The sequence below is a fragment of the Molossus molossus genome, unplaced genomic scaffold (genome assembly GCF_014108415.1).
Source record: "Molossus molossus isolate mMolMol1 unplaced genomic scaffold, mMolMol1.p scaffold_m16_p_14, whole genome shotgun sequence".
Taxonomy (NCBI): domain Eukaryota; kingdom Metazoa; phylum Chordata; class Mammalia; order Chiroptera; family Molossidae; genus Molossus; species Molossus molossus.
Window position 1 is genome coordinate 11,241,048 of NW_023425349.1, and position 25,929 is coordinate 11,266,976.

A 25,929-nucleotide genomic window follows, 5' to 3' on the forward strand; every position below is an offset into this window, starting at 1 on the left:
GCCGAAAGGTTGCCAGTTTCGATCCCCTTTGGGGCACCTATGATAAGGAAGGCAACCTATAGATGTTTCTCTCTCCACCCTCCCTCTCTTCTCTCCCTACCCCCACTCTTCTCCTTTCCCTCTCCCTTCCTTCCTCCCTCCCCTTTCCTTCCTCTCTCTCCTTTCCTTCCTCTCTCTATGCATGTTCTCAGGTGAGGATTAAAAAAAGAAAAAGAGTCCGGCCGATGTGGCTCAGTGGTTGAGCGTCAACCCATGCACCAAGAGGTCGCCTGTTCAATTCCCGGTCAGGACACATGCCCAGGTTGTGGGCCTGATTCCCAGTGGGGGGCATGCTGGAGGGAGCCAGTCGATGTTCTCTCTCATCGATGTTTCTCTCTCTCCCTCTCACTTCCTCTCTGTAAAATCAATAAAGGAAAAAAAAATTTAAGAAAGACTTAAGTTCTGTTGCATGTACTCACGACTGTAAGCCTACTTTTCCCCCACTGCTGTATGTAGGGTTCAGTACTATATCCAGTTTCAGGCATCTACTCAGTGTCTTAGAACATGTCCTCTGCAGATAAGGGTGGACTACTTTATTTTTTAAATAAACACTATTTGTGTATGTGTGATGTTTTCTTTTTGTGCTAATGAAATACTGAGTAAACTAATAGCAAAGAAATCTGTGACTGACATGATCTGCAGGGTTTTTCATTTATCATGAACTCATGTTTCTTCTAGCTATGCAAGAAGAGGCCTTGAAACTGGTGTTGCTGGCATTAGAAGATGGTTCTGCTCTCTCAAGGAAAGTTCTGGTACTTTTTGTTGTGCAAAGACTAGAACCAAGATTTCCTCAGGCATCAAAAACAAGTATTGGTCATGTTGTGCAACTACTGTATCGAGCTTCTTGTTTTAAGGTAAGTAGTAAGCAACCATCTAAACATTACATGCCTGTGTGTAAGACAGAGGCTTCCTATAATGGGTGTTACCTTGTTTAGAGGCCCCCACAAATGCAGAATTCTTACAAGAATTGAAGGAAAAACTGTTTTTCCCCCTTCTGCATTGATTTCATCTATTGAAAATAAGAACAAATGTGAAAGTGTCAATAACACAAAACACAACATAAGGAAATAATGTGGTAAACTTGACTCTTGGAATAGTGAAAGTAAAGAAGCCCAATTCATTTATATTTACCATCTTAAATGGGGGTCAGGAACTAGACTGAAAACTTCCTAAGAGTAGATGAATGTTTTAACTTCCCCATTATTATTTTTATCTCATTCTCTGTGTGATTAGATTAAAGCTTTTAATCTGAAGATGGCCTATATGTTGTCTTAGGGATAACAGTGAAACTGGATATTCCCCCACTCTGCATTTAGATAGTGTTTTGTTTTTTTTGGTAGAGAGGGTAGGGGAGAACCCCAAGATACTTAGAAATGTAGTTTCATCAACTAAAATAGGCTTGTGATGCCCTGGTCGGTTTGGCTCAGCGGTTAGAGCATTGGCCTGTGGACCAGAGAGGCCCAGGTTTAGTTCCCGCTAAGGGCATGTACCTCAGTTGCAGTGTGTCCCCCGCCCCAGTTGGGGTTGTGTGGGTGGCAGCCAGTCAATGTGTCTTTCCCATCGATGTTTCTCTCTTTCTCTTCTTCCCTTTCTCTCTCTAGCTCTGTCAGAGGATAAATGCAAGCATGTCCTTGGGTGAAGATTAAAAATAACTAACTAAATAAATAAATAAAATAGGCTTGTGGGCATGGGCCAGTGTGGCTTAGAGGATTGAGCATCTTCCCATGAACTGAGAGGTCCTTGTTCGATTCCTGGTCGGTACACATGCCCAGGTTTTGGGCTCAGTCCCCAGTACGTGGTGTGCAGGAGCCAGCCAATCGATGTTTCTCTCTCATATCGATGTTTCTCTCTCTCTCTCCCTTCCTCTCTCTCTAAAAAAATCAATAAAAATATTTAAAAATATATAAATAAAATAAAATAGGTTGTGGGTGGTGACAGGTACTGAGAGAAATGGAAAGTAGGCTGAATCCTTGAAGTATCTGCATGGTACAACAATATAGGTTGCTGGCTGAATCTTGAGAAAGGCCCAAGGACTTAGCAGTAGAAAAGCCCATTAACTTCTATAAACTAAAACATCTAAATTGAAAACATAGCTTATTTAGGTTATTTTGCTGGTTTTATAGACCAAAAAGTGAAAACAATACGGACAGAAAAAGGTTTTTTTGACAGAATGTTTAGTTTGTGATAATTAATTAATGATGGAAGTATGTTTAAGTGAGTCACTTATTTTCACTAATTAGGCTTGGCTACTATCTGCCTAATAGTTGTAGTGCTTGATTTTTAGTTCCTTCGAGCAACAATTGAAATGAATCTTTGGTTCCTCAAACATTATGTTTTTAGCTAAGCAGCCACATTACAGAGATCATTGTCATCCTGACAAAGTGGGATTTTTCCTCAAAGGTATTATATTTGTGGTTTTTGATTGTACGTACACATCTATAACTACTAATATCTGACATTTGAACAACACTACTTTAGAACTTTATTTTAATTTTATCCTGTCAATTTTATCCCCACTGCCCTATAGTTTAAAATGTTAATGCAGCCCTGGCGAGTTTGGCTCAGCAGTTATAGCGTCGGCCTGTGGTCCGGAGAGACCTGGGTTCGGTTCCTGCTGAGGGCGTGTGCCTTGGTTATAGTTTGTCCCCAGCCTTGGTTGGGTCATGTGGGTGGCGAGCACTCAATGTGTCCCTTTCACGTCGATGTTTCTCTCTCCCTCCCTCCCACTTTATCTGAACAAAATATTATAAGGTGTCCTTGGATGAGGATAAAAAAAATTTAAAAATAAAGTGTCAAAGCGGTGTTTAGATGAATAAGAGGATATCATACTGACTTAATTGCCAAAAGTCCTCTTTGTCAGATGACATTTACTCTAGTAAACTCATCAATATCAAAGGTCGTTTCATTGACTTTATAGGCTTAGAGAGCAGACTTTTATTGGTGCATACAGTAGATCTTTTCCTCAGAAACAGCATCACCCTAACAAAGGTTACATATGTAGTATCAGTTTTCTTAATTTGTAATGAGAAGTGCAACTTTTTTGGTTGTTTTATTTGTTTTTGAGAAGTGCAACCTTTTTTTTTTTTTTTTAGTTTATTTTTTCTTTTTAAACTTGTCATTATTGTTGAATGTATTACAGATGTCCTCCCTTTTTTCTCCTATTGACTCCCTCCCTACCCCCATCCCCCCCCACCTTCCCCACAACTATTGTCTGTGTCCATTGCTTATAGAAGTTCTTTGGTTTATCTCTTCCTGCATTCCTTCCCCCCTTCCCTTTGAGGTTCATCAGTCTAACAATTTATACTTCTTAATTTTTTCACCTTTTTCACCATTCCTCCCAGCCCCCACACATCTGACAAGCAACAAAAAGTTCTCTGGATCTATGAGTCTGTTTCTGTTCTGCTTGCTCATTTTGTTTGTAGATTCAATTGTTGATAGATATGTATTTTTTGCCACTTTATTGTTCATATTTTTGTTCTTCTTCAAGAAGACCCATCAACATTTCATATAATACTGGTTTGGTAGTGATGAACTCCTTTAGCTTTTTCTTGTCTGGGAAACTTCTTATATGTCCATTGATTCTAAATGATAGCTTTGCAGGATAGAGTGATCTTGGTTGTAGGTTGTTGCTTTTCATCACTTTGAATCTCTTGCCACTCCTTTCTGGCCTGCAAAGTTTCTTTTGAGAAGTCAGCTGACAGTCTTATGGGAGCTCCATTTTAGGTAACTAACTGCTTTACTCTCACTGCTTTTTAGATTCTCTCTTTGTCTTTAACCTTTTGCATTTTGATAATGATGTGTCTTGGTGTGGACCTCTTTGGGTTCATCTTGTTTGGGACACTCTGTGCTTCCTGGACTTGTATGTCTGTTTTCTTCAAGTTAGGGAAGTTTTCTGTCATTATTTTTTCAAGTAGGTTTTCTTTCTTACTCTCTCTCTTTTCCTTCTGACACCCCCATGATGAGAATGTTGGTATGCTTGAAGTCCCAGAGGCTTCTTACACTATCTTGATCTTTTTGGATTCTTTGTTCTGATTGGGTGTTGTTTGCTTCCTTATATTCAAATTGATTGTTTTGCCTCTTAGCTTCACTTACTCTACTATTGATTCCCTGTAAATTATTATTTATTTTAGTTAGTGCATCCTTCATTTCAGAGTGGTCCTTTTTTATGCTCTTGAGGTTCTCACTAAGATCCTTGACATTCTCACTAAGATCCTTGACATTCTCACTAAGTTCCTTGAAATTCTCATTAGGTTCCTTGAGCATCCTTATAACCAGTGTTTTGAACTCTGCATCTGTTAGATTGCTTATCTTTGTTTCATTTAGTTCTTTTCCTGGAGTTTTGTTTTGTTCTTTCATTTTGGATATGTGTCTTTGTCTTCTCATTTTGGCTGCCTCCCTATGTTTCTTTCCATGAATTAGGTAGAGTTGCTATGTCTCCTAGGCTTCCTAGGGTGGCCTATTGTAGTAGATGTCCTGTAGGGTCTAGAGGCACAGCCTCCCTGGTCACCCCAGCTGGGCCCTTGAGGTGCACCATGTCTGTCCACCCTTCTGTTGAGTCTTGATTGCTGTTGGAACATCAGTGGGAGGGATTTACTCACGCTGATCAGCTTTAAGGACTGACTGTGCCCACTGACCACTGGCCTCTGACTACCTTGGAGGATCAGCTGTGCACGGCCCACCACAGAGAGCAAGACTTAACATCAGCAGGGCTCTGAAACCACTCCTTGAGTGTGTCGCCTGTGGAAGTGGTTGAGGGCTGGTGTTTCGACATGGTCTGAAGTTGTCCACTGGGTGTGCTGGCTCTGGGGCAAGGTCAGCCTGTACAAGTGTTCTACCTGGGACTACCAGGCATAAGCTACAAAGCAATCTGCAGATGGCTGCTTCTTGTGCTGGTCTTGGAGGTGCCCAGGCAAAGCCAAGCTGTGAACCAAGGCTGGCTGCTTCTAGTGCCAGGCCTTAGGCCAGTCATCTAGGGTTATGGGGCTTTCTGAGGCCTGGTATTTGAGAGAATTTAGGAAAATCTGAAACAAGAGCCAAGATAGGCCATTCCTATTGTAAAGCCGCTGGAAACAGCTTGGGTAGGCCTGAAATTTCAGTGGGGCAGGGCCTCAGAAAATCACCAGGGTGGGGCAAACAGTGTGTACCAGGTTGCTGGAGTCCTAGATATGGCGTATGTTTGACTGCCCTGTGGGGGATGTGCTCACCAAAGGAACAACCTGGCCTCCACCACCATGTCTGTCTGGAAGAAAGCTGCCTCTCCAGCTCTTGCCCTAATGCCAAACAACTCAGTTCTTTTTTTTTTTAATCCTCATCCGAGGACATTTTTCCATTTTTTATTCAGATAGAGTGGGAGGGAGAGAGAGAGAGAAACATCGATGTGAAAGGGACACATCGAGTGGCTGCCACCCCCACAACCCAAGCAGAGCTGGGGACAAGCTACAACCCAAGTACACGCCCTTAGCGGGAACCGAACCCAGGTCTCTTGGGACCGCAGACCGACGCTCTAACCGCTGAGCCAAACCGGCCAGGCAACAACTCAGTTCTTTTCCGTATGTCTCTGGTGCCTTTCAAGCTGCCTCCCTCATGCTGGAGCCTGGAGGGAGCAGGTTCGAGTAAGTCCGTGCACTTGCCCTTTAAGAGGAACTGCCTGAGCCCTGGACGGTTTGGCTCAGCAGTTAAGTGTTGGCCTGTGGACCAATGAGTCTCAGGTTCGATTCTGGTCAAGGACATGTACCTTGGTTCTGGTTTGTCCCCAGCCCTGGTCGGGTCATGCGGGAGGCAACCAGTTGATGTGGCTCTATCACATCAATGTTTCGTGCTCTCTCTCTTTCTCCCTCCCTCCCACTGTTTGATGATAAATGGAAAAATATCCTCAGGTGAGGAATTAAAAAAGAAAAAAAAAAAGAGCAACTGTCTGGGACTCAAGCAGCCTCAGCCTCCCCCAGCTTCAGTTCCCACTGTTTTTTTTCAGCCAGAAGTTATGGGGACTTCTCTTCCTGGCACTGGAACCCTGAGCTAGGAGGCATGGTGTGGGATGGGGGACTCCTCAGGAGGACCTTGACAGCCAAGGTATCCCTCCTGATTTTTATCCTCCACATGTGGGTGTAGGACCAGCCCATCCTCGTCTCTGCCCTTCCTAACAACAGTCTCAATGTAGCTGCTGCTTTAATTTTGTAGTTGTAGAACTTTCATTCAGCTTGATTTTAGGCGGTTCTGAGTGATGGTTGTTGTGGAGTTTAGTTGTAATTTTGATGTCGTTGTGGGAGGAGGCGAGTACTGTGTTTACCTATGCTGCCATCTTGACTGACTTATGCAACTCTTGAATGACTTAAATTCTCGTGTTGTAGATATTTTTCTGTAACAGAGTAGCAAACTTTTGCTTGCTTTTTGCATGGAGTCAGAATAAGGGGAGTTAATAATATTGTTTAATGCAGTGGTTCCCAACTGAAAGAACACATAAGAATCACCTATGGCCCGGCCAGTGTGGCTCAGCGGTTGAGTGTCAACCCATGTGCCAGGAAGTCGCTGGTTTGATTCCCAGTCAGGGCACATGCCCAAGTTGTGGGCCCAATCCCCAGTGGGAGGCATACAGGAGGTGGCCAGTCGATGTTCTTTTTCATCGATATTTCTATCTCTTCTTCTCCCTTCTTCTCTCTTTAAAAATCATTAAGAGAAAAAAAAATCACCTATGTAGTTTTTAAAAGTATGCATTCCTGGGTCCTGTTCCCAGATACTCTTTTTTTTTACCCCCAAGATTTTTTCTTTATTAATTTTAGAGAGGAAGTGAGAGGGAGAGATAGAAACATTGATGTGAGAGGAGAACATTGATTGGCCGCCTCCTGCATGCCCCCCATTGGGGTCTGGCCCACAATTTAGGCATGTGTCCTGACTGGGAATCAAACTGGTGAGCTCTTGGTGTGTGGGTCGATGCTCAACCACTGAGCCACACTGGCCGGACAGTTCCCAGATATTCTGATTTGGTATGTCTCATGTAAGTCTTGAGCATTCATACATACTTTAAATTGTGTGGTCTTCAAACCAAGGGTGCTGATTCAGTAGACCTGGAATTACAGTTTTCATAACTTTGTGGGTAATTTTTATGCATGTTAATAGAACTTTAATAGGACCAGATTCTCTTAGCTACCTGTATCCATCTTTACTACTCAGATGGATAGATGCTTATGCTACCCAAGGAGTCACCCTGTACCTTACATGGTGGTTAGAGGAGTGTTAATATCCTCTGGTTTTTGGGGGTTTCTTTTTTTCTACTTTTTATTTTTTTTAAATAATTTTTTTTTTCTTTATTGATTTTAGAGAGAGAGGAACATCGATGAGAGAGAACGTCTATTGGCCACCTCCTGCATGGTCTCCCACTGGGGATTTGGCCCCCAACCTGGGCTGGGAATATGCTTTGACCGGGAATCTAACTGGTGCATGGGTTGAACCTCAACCACTGAACCACACCAGCTGGGCGCTTTTATTTCTACTTTTTAGATTGATAATTCTTTTTTTTGTTTCTTCAGTGTTTCTTTAAATAGGTTATGGCAAAATATAGATTTTTGTGACTTCTAAGTTATACTCTGCTTTTTCTTAAATTATACCTAAGGTCATGTTGATTAGAATTTTGGGTGCCCCAAACTTTTCTATACTATATTCATATATTCCCAAAGTGAATTATGAACTGATACTTTTAAGTTAACTTGCAGATGATAACTTAATTTCCCCATTTTTATATTTTTGGGGGCATATTGTTCTCTCATGTGCTTACATGAGCAATAGAAACAACCATTGAAACAGTCTGGGATATTTCATTCTACTGATGAGGAAATCATTGTTTTAAATAGTTTGAATGATTTGTCCAATCTAAGTTTCAGACCCTGGACTAGTCCTCAGTATTCTTAGTACTAAATTTCAAATTTCACTGTGGCCATCAGCAAGTTTTAGTGATTTAAGAATAAGTGTATATCATTGCTTGTGGAAATTATTTGGCCATGTACCCGCATCACTGTATAATGAGATAATTTCACTAGCACATGTGAAACTCTGTAACTTGACCTTATTTATCACTTAGGTCAAGTATAGATTAATGCTGTATAAATACCCTAATGATTATTTTTGTTGTGGCAGAAGATTTCTTAATCATCATGTGGTAGTGCTAACTGGCTAGACTGATCATGATACCTACTACTCTGCTTAAATGTTCTCAGTGGCTTCCCATTTTCCTCAGGATGATATCCAAATTTTTTTTTTTTATCCTCACTTGAGGCCATTTTTGCATTTATCTTCAGATAGAATAGGAGGGAGAGAGGGAGGAAGAGAGAGAGAGAGAAACATCGATGGGAAAGAGACATATTGACTGGTTGCTACCCACACAACCCCAACCGGGGCCGGGGACAAACTGCAACTGAAGTATGTACTCTTAGCAGGAACCGAACCCAGGTCTCTCCGGTCCGCAGACTGACGCTCTGACTGCTGAGCCAACCGGCCAGGGCATATATCCAAATTTCTAACCATAGTATACAAGGCCCTCTATGATTCTTTTCCAGCCTACGTGTTAGCCTTTATTCTATGTACTCATGACTTTCATGATTCTATTTTACCACTCTACACTTTTTAGAGTTCTATTCCTCCCCCTTTCTTGCCTGGGGAACTCCTGTTCATTCTTTTTTTTTTTTATCCTCACCCGAGGACATTTTTCCATTTTTTGTTCAGGTAGAGTGGGAGGGAGAGAGAGGAACAGAGAGAGAGAGAGAAACATCGATGTGAAAGGAACACATCGAGTGGCTGCCACCCGCCAACCGACCAGGGCCGGGGACAAACTGCAACCGATGTACGCGCCCTTAGCGGGAACCGAACCCGGGTCTCTCAGGACCGCAGGCCGACGCTCCAACCGCTGAACCAAACCGGCCAGGGTTCCTGTTCATTCTTGAAGATTCAGTTAATGTAGCTTTCAACTGGGGAAAGCCTTCTCTGATACCCCTTCCGTCCTCCATCAATCAGATTTAATTGCCTTTTCTTTATATTGCCATAGAGCAGCAATTTTTAGCTTTTTCATCTCATGGCTTAAATAGTTACTAAAATTCTGTGGCACACTAAAAAATGTATTATATTTTTTGCCAATCTGACCCAAAAAAAGTATAGTTTTGATTCATTCACCCCGGAGGCTATCGTTGTGTTGTCTGCTGTCATTTTTTTAATTTGGCAGCCTAAAGGAAAAAAAGTGAGTGCCCTGACTAAATAGGGTTAGGTATTACATGTTTTTAAAATTTGGGGGCACACTAGTGTGTCTTTTGCGACACACTGGTTGAAAATTTCTGCCATAGATCCTTATAATAGCACCTATACCATAATCTTATGTCTCTTTCCTACCAGCTGCTGAGCTCATTGGAGGAAGGCAGAACTTTGTATTAGGTTATATAAGTTCTGCTTTGTTCCAAAAAGAATTTGTGGTAAGGACATTTTCTTCTTTGTGCCATCTTTGTGTGGTATCTGATATGTAGTAGGTTCCCCCCACCTCATATACTCCCAAATAAAGGTTTTGTTGGGGGAGGAGGGAGAGGAGACCAGTTCTGATGGGTTGGGTTTTATTTCTCCTTTCTATTGTTTAGGTTACCAAGAGGGATGAAGACTCTTCTCTGATGCAGCTAAAGGAGGAATTTCGGAGTTATGAGGCATTACGTAGAGAACATGATGCCCAAATTGTTCATATTGCTATGGAAGCAGGGCTCCGTATTTCACCCGAGCAGTGGTCCTCACTTCTATATGGTGATTTGGCGCATAAATCACACATGCAGTCTATTATTGATAAGGTTTGTGAAATTAGAGGTACTGATTTATATCATTGTTGTTACTTTGGAGAGTACTGGAATCTTCTGAAGGGACTAAAGAGACAACCAGTTATGTTTTTAAATATCTGATTCTCATAAAGTCTTTTTTTCTTTTAATTATTACTATTTTTTTAACTTTCAAAATAAACTAAAGGAGGCAGTAAGGAAGCAAATACAGGATATTAGCATAAAAGCAGCCTGGCTTACAGTCTGTCATTCATCTACATTCTGACTCCAGAGAGCTAATATAGCTTACAAATATGTTTTTTGAGTGTCTAATGATGAATTTCATAGGGCAGATTCTGAGGTGAAAATCAAATTCACCAATGATACTCCTACTATGGAATCTGAAGACACTTGAAAAACTGTTTAGTATGTTGATTAAAGGAAAGCATTTGAATATAGATGTGTCATAAGAACCAGAGTAAAAATCATTCTGTCTTCTGTTTATTAGCTGCAGTCTCCAGAATCATTTGCAAAGAGTGTCCAGGAATTGACAATTGTTTTGCAACGAACAGGTGACCCAGCTAACTTAAATAGACTGAGGCCTCATTTAGAGCTTCTTGCAAACATAGACCCCAATCCAGGTACATGAGAAAATACTCAATTGCTTATACTTTTTTAATAACAAGAGAATTTCTGCTAACAAATTCCTCCATTCCAGCTAACAAATTTCTCCATTCCATCTCCTTGGTGGCTTATTTTAGATGCTGTTTCACCAACTTGGGAGCAGCTAGAAAATGCAATGGTAGCTGTTAAAACAGTAGTTCATGGCCTGGTGGACTTCATACAGAATTATAGTAGAAAAGGCCATGAGACACCTCAGGTAAGCACGTTTATTGTACATATGCTGTTATCTCTAACAGGTTCATCCTGAACACTTAACAAGCTGTTTGGTTAATGGACTCTTTATGTGACTCTACTCTCTCATACCTTTTTATTGTCTGTTCTTTTGGGAGAAGCTCAAGTTATAATGTACCTGATAAATAATTCATACCACAGCAATAGTTTGGAGAGTATCTTGATTATGAGTTCACTGCTCATGTCTTTGACCAAGTATAGATTATTGATTCCTTCAAACATTTTGTCTCATTCTCTTTTTAATGTGGAGAAATTGTCACTTTTTTCTTCATTGCTGTCATATAATGAATTTCTATTTGTAAGTGTATGGAATTTGAATTTTTAAAATATTTTCAGTCCTGGCCAGTGTGGCTCAGTTGGTTGAGTCACCCTGTGCACAGAAAGGTTGCCAGTTCGATTCCTAGTCAGGGCACATGCCTGGGTTATGGGCTTGATCCCGCCCAGTAGGGGGTGTGCAGGAGGCAGTCCATCTATATTTTTTTTCTGTGTCCCTCTCCCTTCCTCTCTCTAAAAATAAACAATCAATATAAATTTTTCTAAGCCCTGCTGGTTTGGCTCAGCAGTAGAGCGTTGGCTCATGGACCAGTGAGTTGTGGGTTCGATTCCGGCCAAGGGCATGTACCTCAGTTGCAGTTTGACCCCAGCCCTGGTCGGGGTTGTGCGGGAGGCAACCAGTCAGTGTGACCCTCTCACGTCGATGTTTCTCTGTCTCTCCCTTTCTCTCCCTCTCTCTCCCTCCCACTCTATCTGAAGATAAATAGAAAAATATCCTCGGGTGAGGATATATATATTTTTGGTGTACTTCAGAAGGAGTTATTTAAAGTATAAATCTTTTATTCTAATGATAACAATTATTTATTTTTTGTTACTCCTCACCTGAGGTTAGTTTTCCCATTGATTTTTTTTTATTTTTTTTATTTAAGAGAGAATGAAAGGGAGGGAGGGAGAGAGAGAGAGAGAGAAACATGCATGTGACAGACACACATTGACTGGTTGCCTCCTGCACAGACCCTGACAGACTAGGAATCGAACTTGCAATGTAGGTACATGTCCTTGACTGGGACTCGAATCACGACCCTTCGGTGTTCGGGCCAATACTCTAATTACTGAGCCATGCCAGCCAGGGTGACTATTTATCAAGTTACTGTGAGCTAGTCCCTGTGTTCAGTGTTTTACATATATTATTTCTTATTCTCACAGTCACCTGCAAGATAATTGTTATTACCAAGTTGAAGTTTCAAATGGTTAAATAATATGCCTAATGTCATGGTGGCAGTAAGTCACAGAGATCAAATCTACTTCAAAGTGATCTTTCCAATCTTCTATCCTTTTTCTGTTAGACGACATTATAATATTCAAATATTGACTGAAAGATAAATGTTTTATCTTTATTAAGATAAAAAATAACAATGACATTTTAGATCTTGGTACAAATCAGATAGGATGAGGTTTTTATATTTTGCCTCATTGTGTGAACTTAACTCCCAGCCTAAAAGAGAATTGTACCTCAAATTGACAAATGAATAGATATTTCTTAATTTTTCACTTTCAGGGGGAATCATATTCTACATATCCTGGGAAAGCTTAAGGGAACAAACTATGGCCTTTAAGTGCTTTTTAAAAGCTTCTGTTTGGTTTTGGCATCATAATTTAACACAGCTGTGAACTGAGGAGAAAATCTTGTATTTTCATGGGCATTGTGTTACCTGACAAATAAATAGACATAATATTTGAAATAGTTTCAGATAATCTTTAGGAAGAATGTCTAAAATGCTAACTCAGAGTTATGCCACATAACTCTTAACAGGAAATGATGAAATGGTAATTGTTTCAGCACAAGAATTACTTATCTTTTGTGAAAAATAATTAAAGGTGTAATTATGAAATTTTGAAGTCCCAATAGTGCATAATGCCTGGAATCTTCACTTTCCCACACACTGGTTTTTTGTTGTTTTTTTTGTAGCCCCAGCCAAACAGCAAATATAAGACTAGCATGTGCCGAGATCTAAGACAGCAAGGAGGATGTCCACGAGGAACAAACTGTACTTTTGCCCATTCTCAGGAAGAGCTTGAAAAGTAGGTTATGAGAGTTCTCTTGCATATGGGATTAAATTTCGGTCATTATGAAAGTGTTACATACAATCTTAAAGTTTGCAATGAGTTTCCATGATGCAATTAACTACCTTCTTGCTTCTGGGGGCAAGAGTAACATAAGTGACTTAGAATCTTATTTAGGGTTCATATTTTAGACCATTGTATAACTGAAATACATGTTTCTGCTAAGCACCTGTGTATAATGAAAATACCCCTATGTGCAATTTTATTTGCTCAGGTTCAATTGAAGATAACAGCAAAGGCCCAGGTAAAATGGTACAGCAGATTTTCTTCTTATGACTTTTGGTCTTTTTAACGTTCTTTTTTATGTATTTTCTTTTCTTTTTCTCTTCTCTATGGGTAATTTCTTTTTCTATGTTCATTTACCCTAAACATAAAGTTAATGGATAGAAAGAAGCTATATATTATGTGTTGTCTAAGTTTTTGTTGTTTTGTTTTTTAACCAGAACATTTATCATTGAGATTTTACCAAAAAAATTGATCTCAACCTTTCTACTGTACAGCTGGCCTGTATATCAACTCTTAATGGACGCCCCCCCCCCCCTTTTTTAGATACCTTAAACTCAGTTTGAGCTCATTTTCTATTCCCATGCATCCTCCTCTTTTACCTTCCATTCTGCTCTCCTCCAGTGTACCCTGGTTCAACCAGTTAAATCATGTCATGTTACAGGAATCATCTTTGTCAACTTTCTTTTTTTATCCTCATCCGAGGACATTTTTCCATTTTTTGTTCAGATAGAGTGGGAGGGAGAGAGAGAGACGTGAAAGGGACACATCGAGTGGCTGCCACCCATACGACCAACCAGGGCCGGGGACAAACTGCAACTGAGATATATGCCCTTAGCGGAAACTGAACCCGGGTCTCTTTGGACCACAGGCTGATGCTCTAACCGCTGTGCCAAACCAGTCAGGGCTTTGTCAGCTTTCTTTAACCTGCTTGTCTTAGTTACTAAGTTCTATCAGTTCAGCTTCTTGTATAATTTCTCAACTCTTCCTTCATCTTTCCATTCTTATAGTCCAAGTTATCATCCCCTTTTCTTGACCCACAGTTGCCTCCTAACCAGTCTTACAGCTACTGTTGCCCACCCCAATCTTATTATTTTCCACAAAACAGGGACAACTTTGCCATAAGGCTCATTGAAAATAATGAGAAACTTTGATATTTATAAAGATTGTGGCTTTAAGACCCTGCGTCATCTAGTCTGTGCCTGCCTACCTTTCTGATACCATCTCATAAACTAATCCATTTATTTAAAAATGAGTGTTACTTTTTTTATTTCTTTAAAATTATATAATATGTACTCTAACAATTTGGTAACAACAGAATTTTTTTCAACTCTTGCACACCTTTCTCTTTACTCTAGATTCCAAACTAAATGTTGTATGGTTTCTTTCATTTTTACGTAGTGTACTTTATATTCCACTTAGACAAAATTTTAGAAGGATCTCTTCCCATTCCCTCAGAAGTTTTATTTGAATACATATGTACTTTGCCTGGTATATTGATTATGTGCCTACATATACAGGGGTGTGTGTTGTGTGTGTGTGTGTGCATATGTGTGTAGGTGAAGTGAAAGGCATATTTATTTTCTTGAGGCATATTACAGCAGAATTTGATGCAGACTATGATATTTAGCTGGAAAACTTTTTCAAAGCTGTTTCCTCCTTTTTAAATCTTTTCCATTGCCTTTTTAAAAAAGATTTAATGATATATTCACCGATATATTGATTGTTTTTAAAACAGGTATCGATTAAGGAACAAAAAGATCAATGCAACTGTAAGAACATTTCCTCTTCTAAATAAAGTTGGTGTAAACAACACTGTCACAACCACAGCCGGAAATGTCATTTCTGTCATAGGAAGTACTGAAACAACCGGGAAAGTTGTTCCAAGTACAAATGGAATTTCCAGTGCAGAAAACACTGTTTCCCAGCTAATCCCACGTAATGCTGACAGTGCATTAAGAGCTCTGGAGACTGTGAAGAAAGTGGGGAAGGTTGGCACTAATGGTCAGAATGCTGCTGGGCCTTCTTCTGAGTCTGTAACTGAAAAGTAAGTAGTATGTAAAAATGCGTAATATGAATTACTTAGACTTTTTAGAAATTCCTGAGTATTTTTATTTTTTTCTGAGGAAAAGCAGTTAGTAGAATTTTTATGCAGAATGCTTTATGTAGAAAAAGCACTAAAATAGCTCTTGCTGGTATGGTTGAGCGGTTAGAGTGTCAGCCTGCAGTCCAGAGAGACCCAGGTTCGGTTCCCGCTAAAGGCACGTACCTCAGTTGCAGTTTGTCCTCCGCTCTGGTTCAGTTTCCGCTAAGGGCATGTACCTGGCCCTGGTTGGGTCGTGTGGGTAGCAGCCACTCTGTGTGTCCCTTTCATGTCGATGTTTCTCTCTCTCCCTCCTGCTCTAGTTGATCAAAAAATGAAAAAATGTCCTCGGGTGAGGATAAAAAAAAGAAAAGAAAAAAGCACTAAATACCAAAAAGTTTGAGTTATATAGTCTTATATAGCTTTGTGACCTTGGAAAGTCACTTTAACTTGGTTTTGTTTCCCTCAAATATAAACTGAAGAGGTTGGACCAGAATTGGGTTTTCTCACACCTTCTTTCCTTGAACTTCAGGACTGAGTCCATAAAGGTGCCAGAAAGGAACTAAGTAGAAACCTAAGCAGGTGAGATGCTTGAGCCTCCAGCCCCTGCTTTAATTAGAACAGTTCTACTTTATACTCTATATTGGTGTGTAGAAGTTAAGAGGGAAATCTTTGGAGCCAAACTCTGGCTTCAATGTCTGGCTCTCTGTTTCCTAGCTCTTTGATCTTAGGCCAATTACTTAATCTGTTTTCCTCGGTTTACTCATCCATAAAATTAGTATAATAATAGTACCTACTATTATTGTGAGGATTAAATGACTTAATACTACAGTGTGCTTTGAACAACACCTGCCACATGGTACTTCTGCTATTATTATTATCATCATCATCATCATCATCATCATCTCCATTATTGTTGTTAGATTTCAGCATAAGATTTAATTTGCCAAAGAGGTTTTGGTGCTTTAAGGAAAAGTTTTAAAAGTTTCAGATGATCTGAAAAGTTGCTTACACCTCTAAAATCTCATGCTTTGGTATTCTTTTATCTTAAAATCTGAGTTAAAGTGTGTTCAGATTTTGTCACCTGTAAGTAGTATGTCAGTATCTATTATATACCTTCTAGGAAAAACTTTATGCTAGTTACACAATAAACTGCTGGTGATTTCATATAATAAATGATATGTAAGTAAGTATTTATAGTCTTTATTTCTGCAGTTAGCATGTGATAGGGCAATTTGTTTATTAAAGGATCCTTACAGTCTTCCCTGGGGGAGATTTTATTTGTTTGTTTGTTTTTTTCATCCTCACCCAAGGACATTTTTTGATATTTTGTTCAGATAGAGTGGGAGGGAGAGAAAAAGAGAGGGAGGGAGGGAGAGAGAGAGAGAAACATCGACGTGAAAGGGACACATCGAGTAGTTGCCACCCGTACAACCCAACCAGGGCCGGGGACTAACTGCAACTGAGGTACATACCCTTAGCAGTAACCGAACCCAGGTCTCTCAGGACCGCAGGCCAACGCTCTAACCGCTGAGCCAAACCAGCCAGGGCCCTGGAGGAGATTTTAGAAATCATATATCAGAGAACATTGTCTAGCAAATGTTACTTGCACACTCATTCTGAACTCTGTTCTTTGCACTCTTGAAAATACATGAGATGTATAAGATATTTCTGTCTTGTAGAAACTTATGATATAGTTTTGGAGGCATCATTTACATAAATGAAACAATATTTGAGTGAGATACAAAAGGCCACATAGTGTGTATTTCCATTTATTTGAATGTTCAGAATAGGCAAATCTGTATAGACATAACATAGATTAGTAGTTTCCAGGGGCTAGGGCTGGGGGAAAAAGGGGGTGGGGAGTGAATGCTAATGAGTACAGGTTTCACTTGGGGGAAATGAAAATGTTTCAAAATTAGATGGTGGTGATGGTTGCATAACCTTATGAATATACCAAAAGCCACTTAAGTGCATACCTTAAAAGTGTAAATTATATACATTTGAAAAATGATGATTGCCCTGGTCAGTTTGGCTCAGCAGTTAGAGCGTCGGCCCACGGACCAGAGCATCCCGGGTTTGGTTCCTGCTAAGGGTACGTACCTCAGTTGCAGTTTGTCCCCGGTTGGGGTCCTGTGGGTGGCAACCACTCGATGTGTCTCTCTCACATTGATGTTTCTCTCTCTCTCTCTCTCTCTCTCTTTCCCCCTGTCTTTCTCCTGCTCTATCTGAAGATAAATGCAAAAAAATGTCCTCGGGTGAGGATTAAAAAAAATGATGGAGCAGGGAAAATCTTTTAAAAATAAATTAATTAATGTAAATAAGTCATTTATTTATTTAATCAAGAATTGTGGATCTTCTGTATGCCAAACACCAGGCCAACTGGTGTAGTAATGAAAATGAACTGCATATGCCCCCTGCCTCTAAAGGTCTTCTGGTGTAGTTTGGGAGAGAAATATAAACAGATGCCATATAATATATTCTGAAAGGTACTGTAATGGAGTTGTGTTCTAAGTGTATGGGAACGTAAAAAAAGAATAATTCTACAGGGAGTTATTGTAAAAGGATTCTCAGAAGATACCACGATAAGCTAGTTCCAAAAATATGGATAGTTACCAAGGAGAGCCCTCATCATTAGAGGAAGGAGCACAGGCGAAAGAAGGGCTGCAGCAAAGGAGAGCCTAGATCCTGAAAGTTGGCTTTTTCCTTACGTCTGAAGTTTTGGGAGAGCTTGCGTGATTTCATGAGGCCATGAACCTCGTCATGGATGTTGATGCCTTTTCCTGATACATCTAAGAATTCGTCCTCTCAAAAGTACTAACCCATATTTACAGTACAGTATATAACATTTTGACAAGGAAGGAGCAGATAAAAACACTTAGCATAGTGCCTAGAATGCACTCGGTAATTGCTCAATGTTATTGTTATAAGGAAATCCTAATCATTTCCCTTGTTGCTTTTATTTAACTTTAAGGAGTAAATAAAGTTCTAGAATATCTTTAAACTCTAAGCCAATATATTTCTATCTAATATTATTACCCTGAAATTCCTTATTTTCTATATTTTAATACACAATTATACATAGAAGTAAACATCTGGTAGACCAATCTGCTGTGCAAGACTTAAAGGCAGCCTTTAATTTTCTTTGTCTATACTCCAGCTTTTTTTTTTTTTTAATTAATTTATTTTTGTTACAGATGTTTCTCCTTTTCCCCCCACTGATTCCCCCCTGCCTCCCCACCCTGTCCCCACCCTTGTTGTCCATGTCCATTGTTCATGCACACATGCATATAAGTTCTGTGGTTTATCTCCCCCCCACACCCCCCTCTGGGGATTGTCAGTCTGTATCCCACTTCCACGTCTCTGGGACTACCCTGTTCCTCAGACTGTTATGTTCATTATAGTCCACAAATAAGTGAGATCATGTGATACTTGTCTTTCTCTGTTTGGCTTGTTTCGCTTAGGATAATACTTTCCAGGTCTCTCCATGTCGTCTCAAAGGATAAGAGATCTTTCTTTCTTACAGCTGCGTAGTACTCCATTGTGTATATGTACCACCGCTTTTTTATCCATTCGTCTACTGATGGACATTTGGGCTGTTTCCAGATCTTAGCTATTGTAAATAGTGCTGCTGTGAACATGGGGGTGCATATATTCTTTCTGATTGGTGTTTCAGGCTTCTTAGGGTATATTCCTAGAAATGGGATCACTGGGTCAAATAGCAGTTCAATTTTTAATTTTTTGAGGGAACACCATATTGTTTTCCATAGTGGCTGCACCAGTCTGCATTCCCACCAGCAGCCGTACTAGAGTCCCCTTTTCTCCACACCCTCACCAACACTTACTGTTTGATGATTTGTTGATGGTGGCCATTCTGACAGGTGTGAGGTGATACCTCATTGTTGTTTTAATTTGCATCTCTCTGCTGATTAGTGATGTTGAGCATTTCTTCATATGTCTCTTAGCCATTTGTATGTCCCGTTTGGAGAGGTATCTATTTAGTTCCTCTGCCCATTTTTTAATTGAGTTCCTTGTCTTCCTTTTGTTGAGTTGTTTGAGCACTCTATATATATTGGAAATTAACCCCTTATCTGATACATCATTGGCAATGATGCTCTCCCATACAGTGGGTTGCCTTTCCATTTTGATGATTGTATCTTTTGCTGTGCAGAAGCTTTTGAGTTTGATGTAGTCCCATGTGTTCATTTTCTCCTTTGTTTCTGTTGCCTTAGGTGATACTCCAGCTTTTTAAAGGGGCTTCTCTAGTTTGAGGAAAAAAACCCTTCTAATCTAGTTGAGATAAACGTATTGGATTCCTGCATCATTAATGATCATTTTCCTGAGTCACCACATTTCTAAGCTCTGCTAAAGTTTGGCTGCTGCTTCCTTTTTTTTTTTTTTTTTTTTTTTAATATATGTTTATTCCTTTTTTTAGCAGAGAAGGGAAAGAGATAGAAACATTGATGTGAGAGAGAAACATTGAGTGGCTGCCTCCTGCACACTCCCCACTGGGGATTGAGCCTGAAACCCGGGCTTGTGCCCTAATGGGGAATCCAACTGGGATCTCTCAGCCTCTGAATCTATGGAACAAAGTTCAATCCACTGAGCCACACTGACCAGGTGGCTTCTTTTTTTTTTTGAATCCTCACACGGGGATATTTTTTCCATTGATTTTTTAGAGAGAATGGGAGAGAGGGAGGAAGTAGGGAAAAGAGAGAAAGAGAAACATTTGATGTGAGAGAGACACATCAGTTGGTTACCTCCCACATATGCCCTGATCAGAGCAGGGGATCAAACCTGCAACCCAGGTATGTGCCCTTGACCAGGAATCAACCTGAGACCCTTTGGTTTGACATTCTAATCACTGAGCCACACCAGCCAGGGTTTGGCTTCTTTTTTTCATAATTTAAAAAATTTTTCAATTACAGTTTCTAGACAATATTATATTAGTTTCACATGTACAGCATAGTGACTAGACATTTATAAAACTTACACAGTGATCACCCAGTAAGTCTATCCATCTGACACCATTCAATATTACAATATTACTGACTATATTTCCTATGCTATATTTCACATGCCCATATGACTAATTTGTAACTACCAATTTTTACTTCTTAATCCCTTCCCCTTTTTCACCCATCACCCAACTCCCCTCCCATCTGGCAAGCATGATAATGTATTCTGTACCTATGAGTTTGCTTCTGCTTTGTTCATTTATTTTTGTTTGTTAGTTTTAGATACCACATATAAATGAAATTATATGGTATTTGTCTTTCTCTGTCATATTTCACTCTGCACAATACCCTTGAGGTCCATCCATAGTGTTTCAGATGGCAAGATTTCGTTCTTTTTTATGACTGAGTAATATTCCATTGTATATTTGTACCACTTCTTTATCCAGGTATCTATTGAGGGACACTTAGGTTGCTTCCATATCTTAGCTGTTATAAACAATGCTGCAACGAACATATGGGTGCATGTCTTTTCGAATTAGTGTTTGAATTTCTTTCCAGAATGGAATTGCTGGGTCCTTCATTGTCTCTTGTTACAGTCTGTTTTAAATTTTGTTTTGTCTGGTGTAAGTATTGCTACCCCAGCTTTTGTTTGTTTGTTTTCATTTTCATGAAATATCTTTCTCCATCCCTTTACTTTCAGTCTATGTGTGTCTTTCCATCTGAAGTGAGTCTCTTGTAGGCAATATATGTAAAGGTCTTGTTTTCTTATCCATTCAGCCACCTATATCTTTTGGTTGGAGCATTTAATCCATTTATAATTAAAGTAATTGTGGATAGATATGTAGTTATTGCCATTTTGTTATTCATATTTTTTATCTTTTTTTCTTAAAGAAGTCCCTTTAACATTTCTTCTAATACTGGTTTGGTGGTGGTAAACTTGTAGCTTTGTCTTGTCTGGGAAAAGTTTGACTTATTAAATTTTTATTTATTGGTTTTAGAGAGAGGAAGGAAGAGAGGGAGAGAAACATCAATTTGTTTTTCCGCTTATTTATGTATTCGTTGGTTGATTCTTGTATGTGCCCTGACTGGGGATCAAACCCACAACCTGGCCAGGGCTAAAAGTTTGACTTCTTAAAAGCCATGATGAGATCCTGTGGAGCTTAAAAGTTTGTGTATTTTGCATTAATTTAGTGATTAACCATTTCATTGGAGTTTTGTTCATTCAGCAGATATTTACTATGTGGCAAGAACTATTGCATTTGTCCAACTAATACTTACTTAGTGCCTTCTGTGTTCCAGGAACTGTTTTAGGTTCTGGGGATACAGCATTTAAAAAAATGGACAAAATGGCCATTCCATGATGTGTTTATATTTCAGCTAACCTACTCTTCCTTTACATGTCTGTCTTCTTTGTCCCAAAGAATTCTACTGGTAGACCAAATAGTTTCTGTTGAGAACTTATTGAAAAGAAATTTTTTAAAATTTCCAGTAGGAAAATTTTTTGTTCAAAGAACAAGTAAAAGAAGACTGATGGGTTGGGTCACATTAGTGCCTGGGATTTGTATTTTGTTTTTGCTCTCATTAGAGATCTGCTACTATGGTGCTGTGAATCGGCAATGTAAGTTGCCAATGAAAATCATTGCCTTATTTGTCACTATGAAAATATCTAACATATCTTTCTGTTAGTTGTTTTACTATGTAATTTTACAAAAAATTCCTACTGAGGAATACTTAAGAGTCAGAGACAGTGGTTTATCATTTGCTTTTTGTTAAATTTTCTCTCCAGTAAAATTGGTTCTCCACCCAAGACTCCTGTAAGTAATGTAGCGGCTACCTCAGCTGGGCCCTCTAATATTGGAACAGAACTGAATTCTGTGCCTCCAAAATCCAGCCCATTTATAACTAGAGTACCAGTATATCCTCAGCATTCTGAAAACATTCAGTATTTTCAAGATCCAAGGACTCAGATACCCTTTGAAGTCCCACAGTACCCTCAGACAGGTAAGTAATTTTAGACAATTCTAAGAAAAAAAGAAACTAATATAACTTTTATTGCCCTTAGATAAATGAATCATTTATGTCTATCTAGAATATTTGCATTTAAATATAATCCTTTGGATCTCATGACCCATAAGTTTTCTTTCTGCCCTAAGGATATATAATTCTATATACAAATAAAGTCATCATTCTTATGAATCAAATATAGGGTCCATGGATGAGCTTAGGGAGTTCTGTAAATCATCTGAAATGATATGCAAAATGTTTGGTTTATATACTTAGGTGAAATTTTGGAAAGAAAACACACAACTTATATAGATTTTTTATTTATTTATTTTAATTTAATTTATTTATTTTTGTTACAGATGTTTCTCCTTTTCCCCCCACTGATATCCCCCTCCCACATCCTTCCCGCCCTGTCCCCAGCTTTGTTGTTTGAGTCCATTGTTCATGCATACATGCATATAAGTTCTGTGGTTTATCTCTCCCCATCACCCCCTCTTCTGGGGATTGTCAGTCTGTACCCCACTTCTGCGTCTCTGGGATTACCCCATTCCTCAGACTGTTATGTTTTATACAGATTTTTAAAAAGTTTTAACCCCAGCTCCTAACAAGGTTAAGAATCAGAGATGTAACTATAATTACTTAATTCAAAACCTGTGACAATAGATGCCCTAGAAGGAAATTTAACACCATCTCTTAATAGCTCTGTCATGTGTTTTTAGAGAGTAGTTTAATAAAGTAATGTTAATGATTTTCATATAGTGGTATCTTGAAAGGATGTAGTTAGTTCCTTTTAAAAGCAAGGATAAATAAAGTAAGGTCAAATCTTATTCTATTTTCTCACATTAAAGATTGCTTTAGACTTAAACCATTATAAAATGTTGGATTTTACTAAGATTACATTAAATATTTCTCTTTCCAATTTTTAAGGATATTACCCACCACCTCCAACGGTACCAGCTGGTGTGGCTCCCTGTGTTCCTCGATTTGTGAGGTCCAATAATGTTCCAGAATCCTCCCTCCCACCTGCTTCTATGCCATATGCCGATCATTACAGTACATTTTCCCCTCGAGATCGAATGAATTCTCCTTACCAACCTCCTCCTCCGCAGCCATATGGACCAGTTCCTCCAGTACCTTCTGGAATGTATGCTCCTGTGTATGACAGCAGGCGCATTTGGCGTCCACCTATGTACCAACGAGATGACATTATTAGAAGCAATTCTTTACCTCCAATGGATGTGATGCACTCGTCTGTTTATCAGACGTCTTTACGAGAAAGATTTAACTCCTTAGATGGGTATTATTCAGTGGCTTGTCAGCAACCAAGTGAACCAAGGACAACTGTGCCTTTACCAAGGGTAAGTGATGATGGAAATAGGAATGCTGCTAGAGTGTAATGGTTAAGAATCCAATGTCTAGTGTCAAAACATCCAGATATATATCTTGGCTCCTCCACTTACTAACCGTGACTTATGGAAGTTACTTGACTTCTCTATGTCAGTTTTATCATCTGTTTGATGGAAATAATAGTAGTACTTAACCTCATAAGGTCGTTGTGAGCATTAAAACAAAAAAAACAAAGCTCTTAGAACTGGACTTGAAATATATTAATACTCAGTAAATGTTTGGATAGCAAACTGGTGGGAAGGTAAAAAGAAATCTTCAAAATACAGGAACTGGATTTGTTTTCAGTATCCCCACATTCATACAAATGACTTTCCAAAACCCCAAAAGTGAGTGCTCACATTTTACTTTTAATATATCTTGACCCTTTCATTTAAGTGTGGAGAATAGGCTAGAATGACTTACCTATTGGATTTTTTTGGTCCTAAATATATAGGAAATTGTTTACATTATTTCCACAGAATGTAATTAAATTTATTTACTGCTCCCTACATGATTAAGATTGTTTCTTTTATCCCCTCCTTAGGAACCTTGTGGTCATTTGAAGACCAGTTGTGAGGAGCAGATAAGAAGAAAGCCAGAACAGTGGGCACAGTACCACACTCAGAAAGCACCTCTTGTCTCTTCAACTCTTCCTGTGGCAACACAGTCTCCAACACCACCTTCTCCTCTGTTCAGTGTAGACTTTCGCACTGACGTAAGAAAGGCTTTAATCACTTGATGTTGCAGGATTAGGTGAAACAACTGACTTCAGAGCACTCATTCAAACTAGGGTTAACTGTGTTGGATATTTTGCAGTGGTTTGGTGTGCAGCTGAAATTAGTTCGGTATATGTAGAGTGTGTAAGCACTATGGCTAGACATTGTAAGACACTGAAGACCATTAAGTCACAGTCCTTTTCCACCAAGAATTCAAAGTCTTTTCAGCCGTATAGTTCTCATTATTTTTTATAGTTTTTATTAATAATAAAATTTATATCTGCCATTTATTGAGCACCTACTTGTGCTAGGCATAACTACATAATGTTATTTAATTCTCACACAAACCTTAGGAGGTAGGTGTTACCCATATTTTCCAGATTAGGAATCCTATTCAGAGAAGTTAAGTAATTTTCCCAAGTAATAAATTCAGCCTTTAAGTAGCTGAGATTTGAATCTTGGTCTACCTGAGATATTTCTTCCCTATTTCACAAAAGGTGCAGAAATGTCTATTATATTATTCATGGTGTTTGTGACATCACAAGTTTTTGTACCAGGATCATTTCAATGTACCCTGGTATTTTCAGTACTGTTATATTTAAACACACCATTAAATTTTTTTAACTCCTCTGGTTTATTTCCATTCCTAGAGTTTCTGATATAAAAAAGTTTTTTGAGTCTCTTCATCCTGAAAACTTTTAAACAAAAGTGGAGAGACTAATATAATAAACCCTGTCTATCCTCACCTGGCTTCTGCAGTTATCAACTCAGTCAACCTTATTTCATTTGAACCCCCTCTTCCTACTGGATTGTTGTTATTATTTTATCCTCACCCGAGAATATTTCTCCATTTTTTGTTCAGATAGAGTGGGAGGGAGAGAGAGAAAGAGAGAGAGAGAGAAACATCGACGTGAAAGGGACACATCGAGTGGTTGCCACCCACACGACCCCAACCAGGACCGGGGACAAACTGCAACCAAGGTACATGCCCTTAGCGGGAACTGAACCCGGGTCTCTCTGGACCGAAGGCCGATGCTTTAACCGCTGAGCCAAACCGGCCAGGGCCCTACTGGATTATTTTGAAGTAATCTTAGACATATTTTTTCATCCATGATTTTTTTTTTTTTTTTTTTTTACTTTTTAAAAGAAATTTTTACTGATTTTTAGAGAGAGAGGAAAGGAGAGAGAGAAACACCGATTTGTTGTTCTACCTATTTATGCATTCATCGGTTGATTCTTGTGTGTGCTCTGACCAGGGATCGAACCCATAACCTTGCTGTATCAGGATGATGCTCTAACCAACTGAGCTACCCAGCCAGGGCCTATCCATGAATATTTCAATAAAGCATTGAATTTTTTAACTAGATCCAAATTTGTCTCACTGGTAAACATCTTGACAACAGTGATAGATTTTCCACTTAATAGAAAATGATTTACATTTTTTATATTATGCTTTAGGAAATAGATCTGCTATTAGTAATACAACTTGGGATAAGTAATTTAACCTTTTTGGCCTTGAGTTTTCTTATCTATATAATTAATAAACTAGATTTAATGATTCTTACAACTTGAGTATTGATGTTCTACAGTCATCCTTGCAGTCTCTTAAAATTTGTCCACTTCCCCTTCTAGTTCTTGTTATTTTTTATTTAATATTGTATGGTTTATCAGTTATGTGTCCTTATTTACACACACTATTCTTTTCTCAAAATTATGAACTACTTTAGGACGTGGACTGTAATCTGTGTGTGTGTGTGTCTTTTTTTCTGGAGCACCTCATACCATGATATAAATTATTCGTTGATTGGTTTTAATAGTATCAGTCAGGAATTCCTTATGAACACTTCAAAGACAAAGTAAAAAGAGAAGGCATTCTGTTTTCTATTAATAATATAAATACAAATAGTAAAAATACTATTTGTTATTTATGACAG

General features: G+C 39.0%; 1 protein-coding gene and 1 non-coding gene across 9 annotated transcripts in view; both read left to right on the forward strand.

Annotated features, from left to right (window-relative positions):
• The window catches only part of RC3H2 (ring finger and CCCH-type domains 2), a 54,566-nt gene that overhangs the window by 24,511 nt on the left and 4,126 nt on the right, over nucleotides 1–25,929 (forward strand). For 7 of the 8 annotated variants that reach the window (XM_036262068.1, XM_036262066.1, XM_036262070.1 and 4 more), the window contains 9 exons: nucleotides 718–893; nucleotides 9,648–9,848; nucleotides 10,321–10,453; nucleotides 10,574–10,692; nucleotides 12,691–12,803; nucleotides 14,587–14,895; nucleotides 21,676–21,890; nucleotides 22,821–23,251; nucleotides 23,824–23,994. In XM_036262068.1, the coding sequence (XP_036117961.1) occupies nucleotides 718–893; nucleotides 9,648–9,848; nucleotides 10,321–10,453; nucleotides 10,574–10,692; nucleotides 12,691–12,803; nucleotides 14,587–14,895; nucleotides 21,676–21,890; nucleotides 22,821–23,251; nucleotides 23,824–23,994 (1,868 nt within the window). The remainder of the gene's footprint in view (nucleotides 1–717; nucleotides 894–9,647; nucleotides 9,849–10,320; nucleotides 10,454–10,573; nucleotides 10,693–12,690; nucleotides 12,804–14,586; nucleotides 14,896–21,675; nucleotides 21,891–22,820; nucleotides 23,252–23,823; nucleotides 23,995–25,929) is intronic. The other variant, XM_036262071.1, reaches the window with a different exon arrangement.
• On the forward strand, nucleotides 10,123–10,233 carry LOC118630369. The gene has a single exon (XR_004959607.1). It is a non-coding gene; the product is annotated as a small nucleolar RNA SNORD90 (small nucleolar RNA).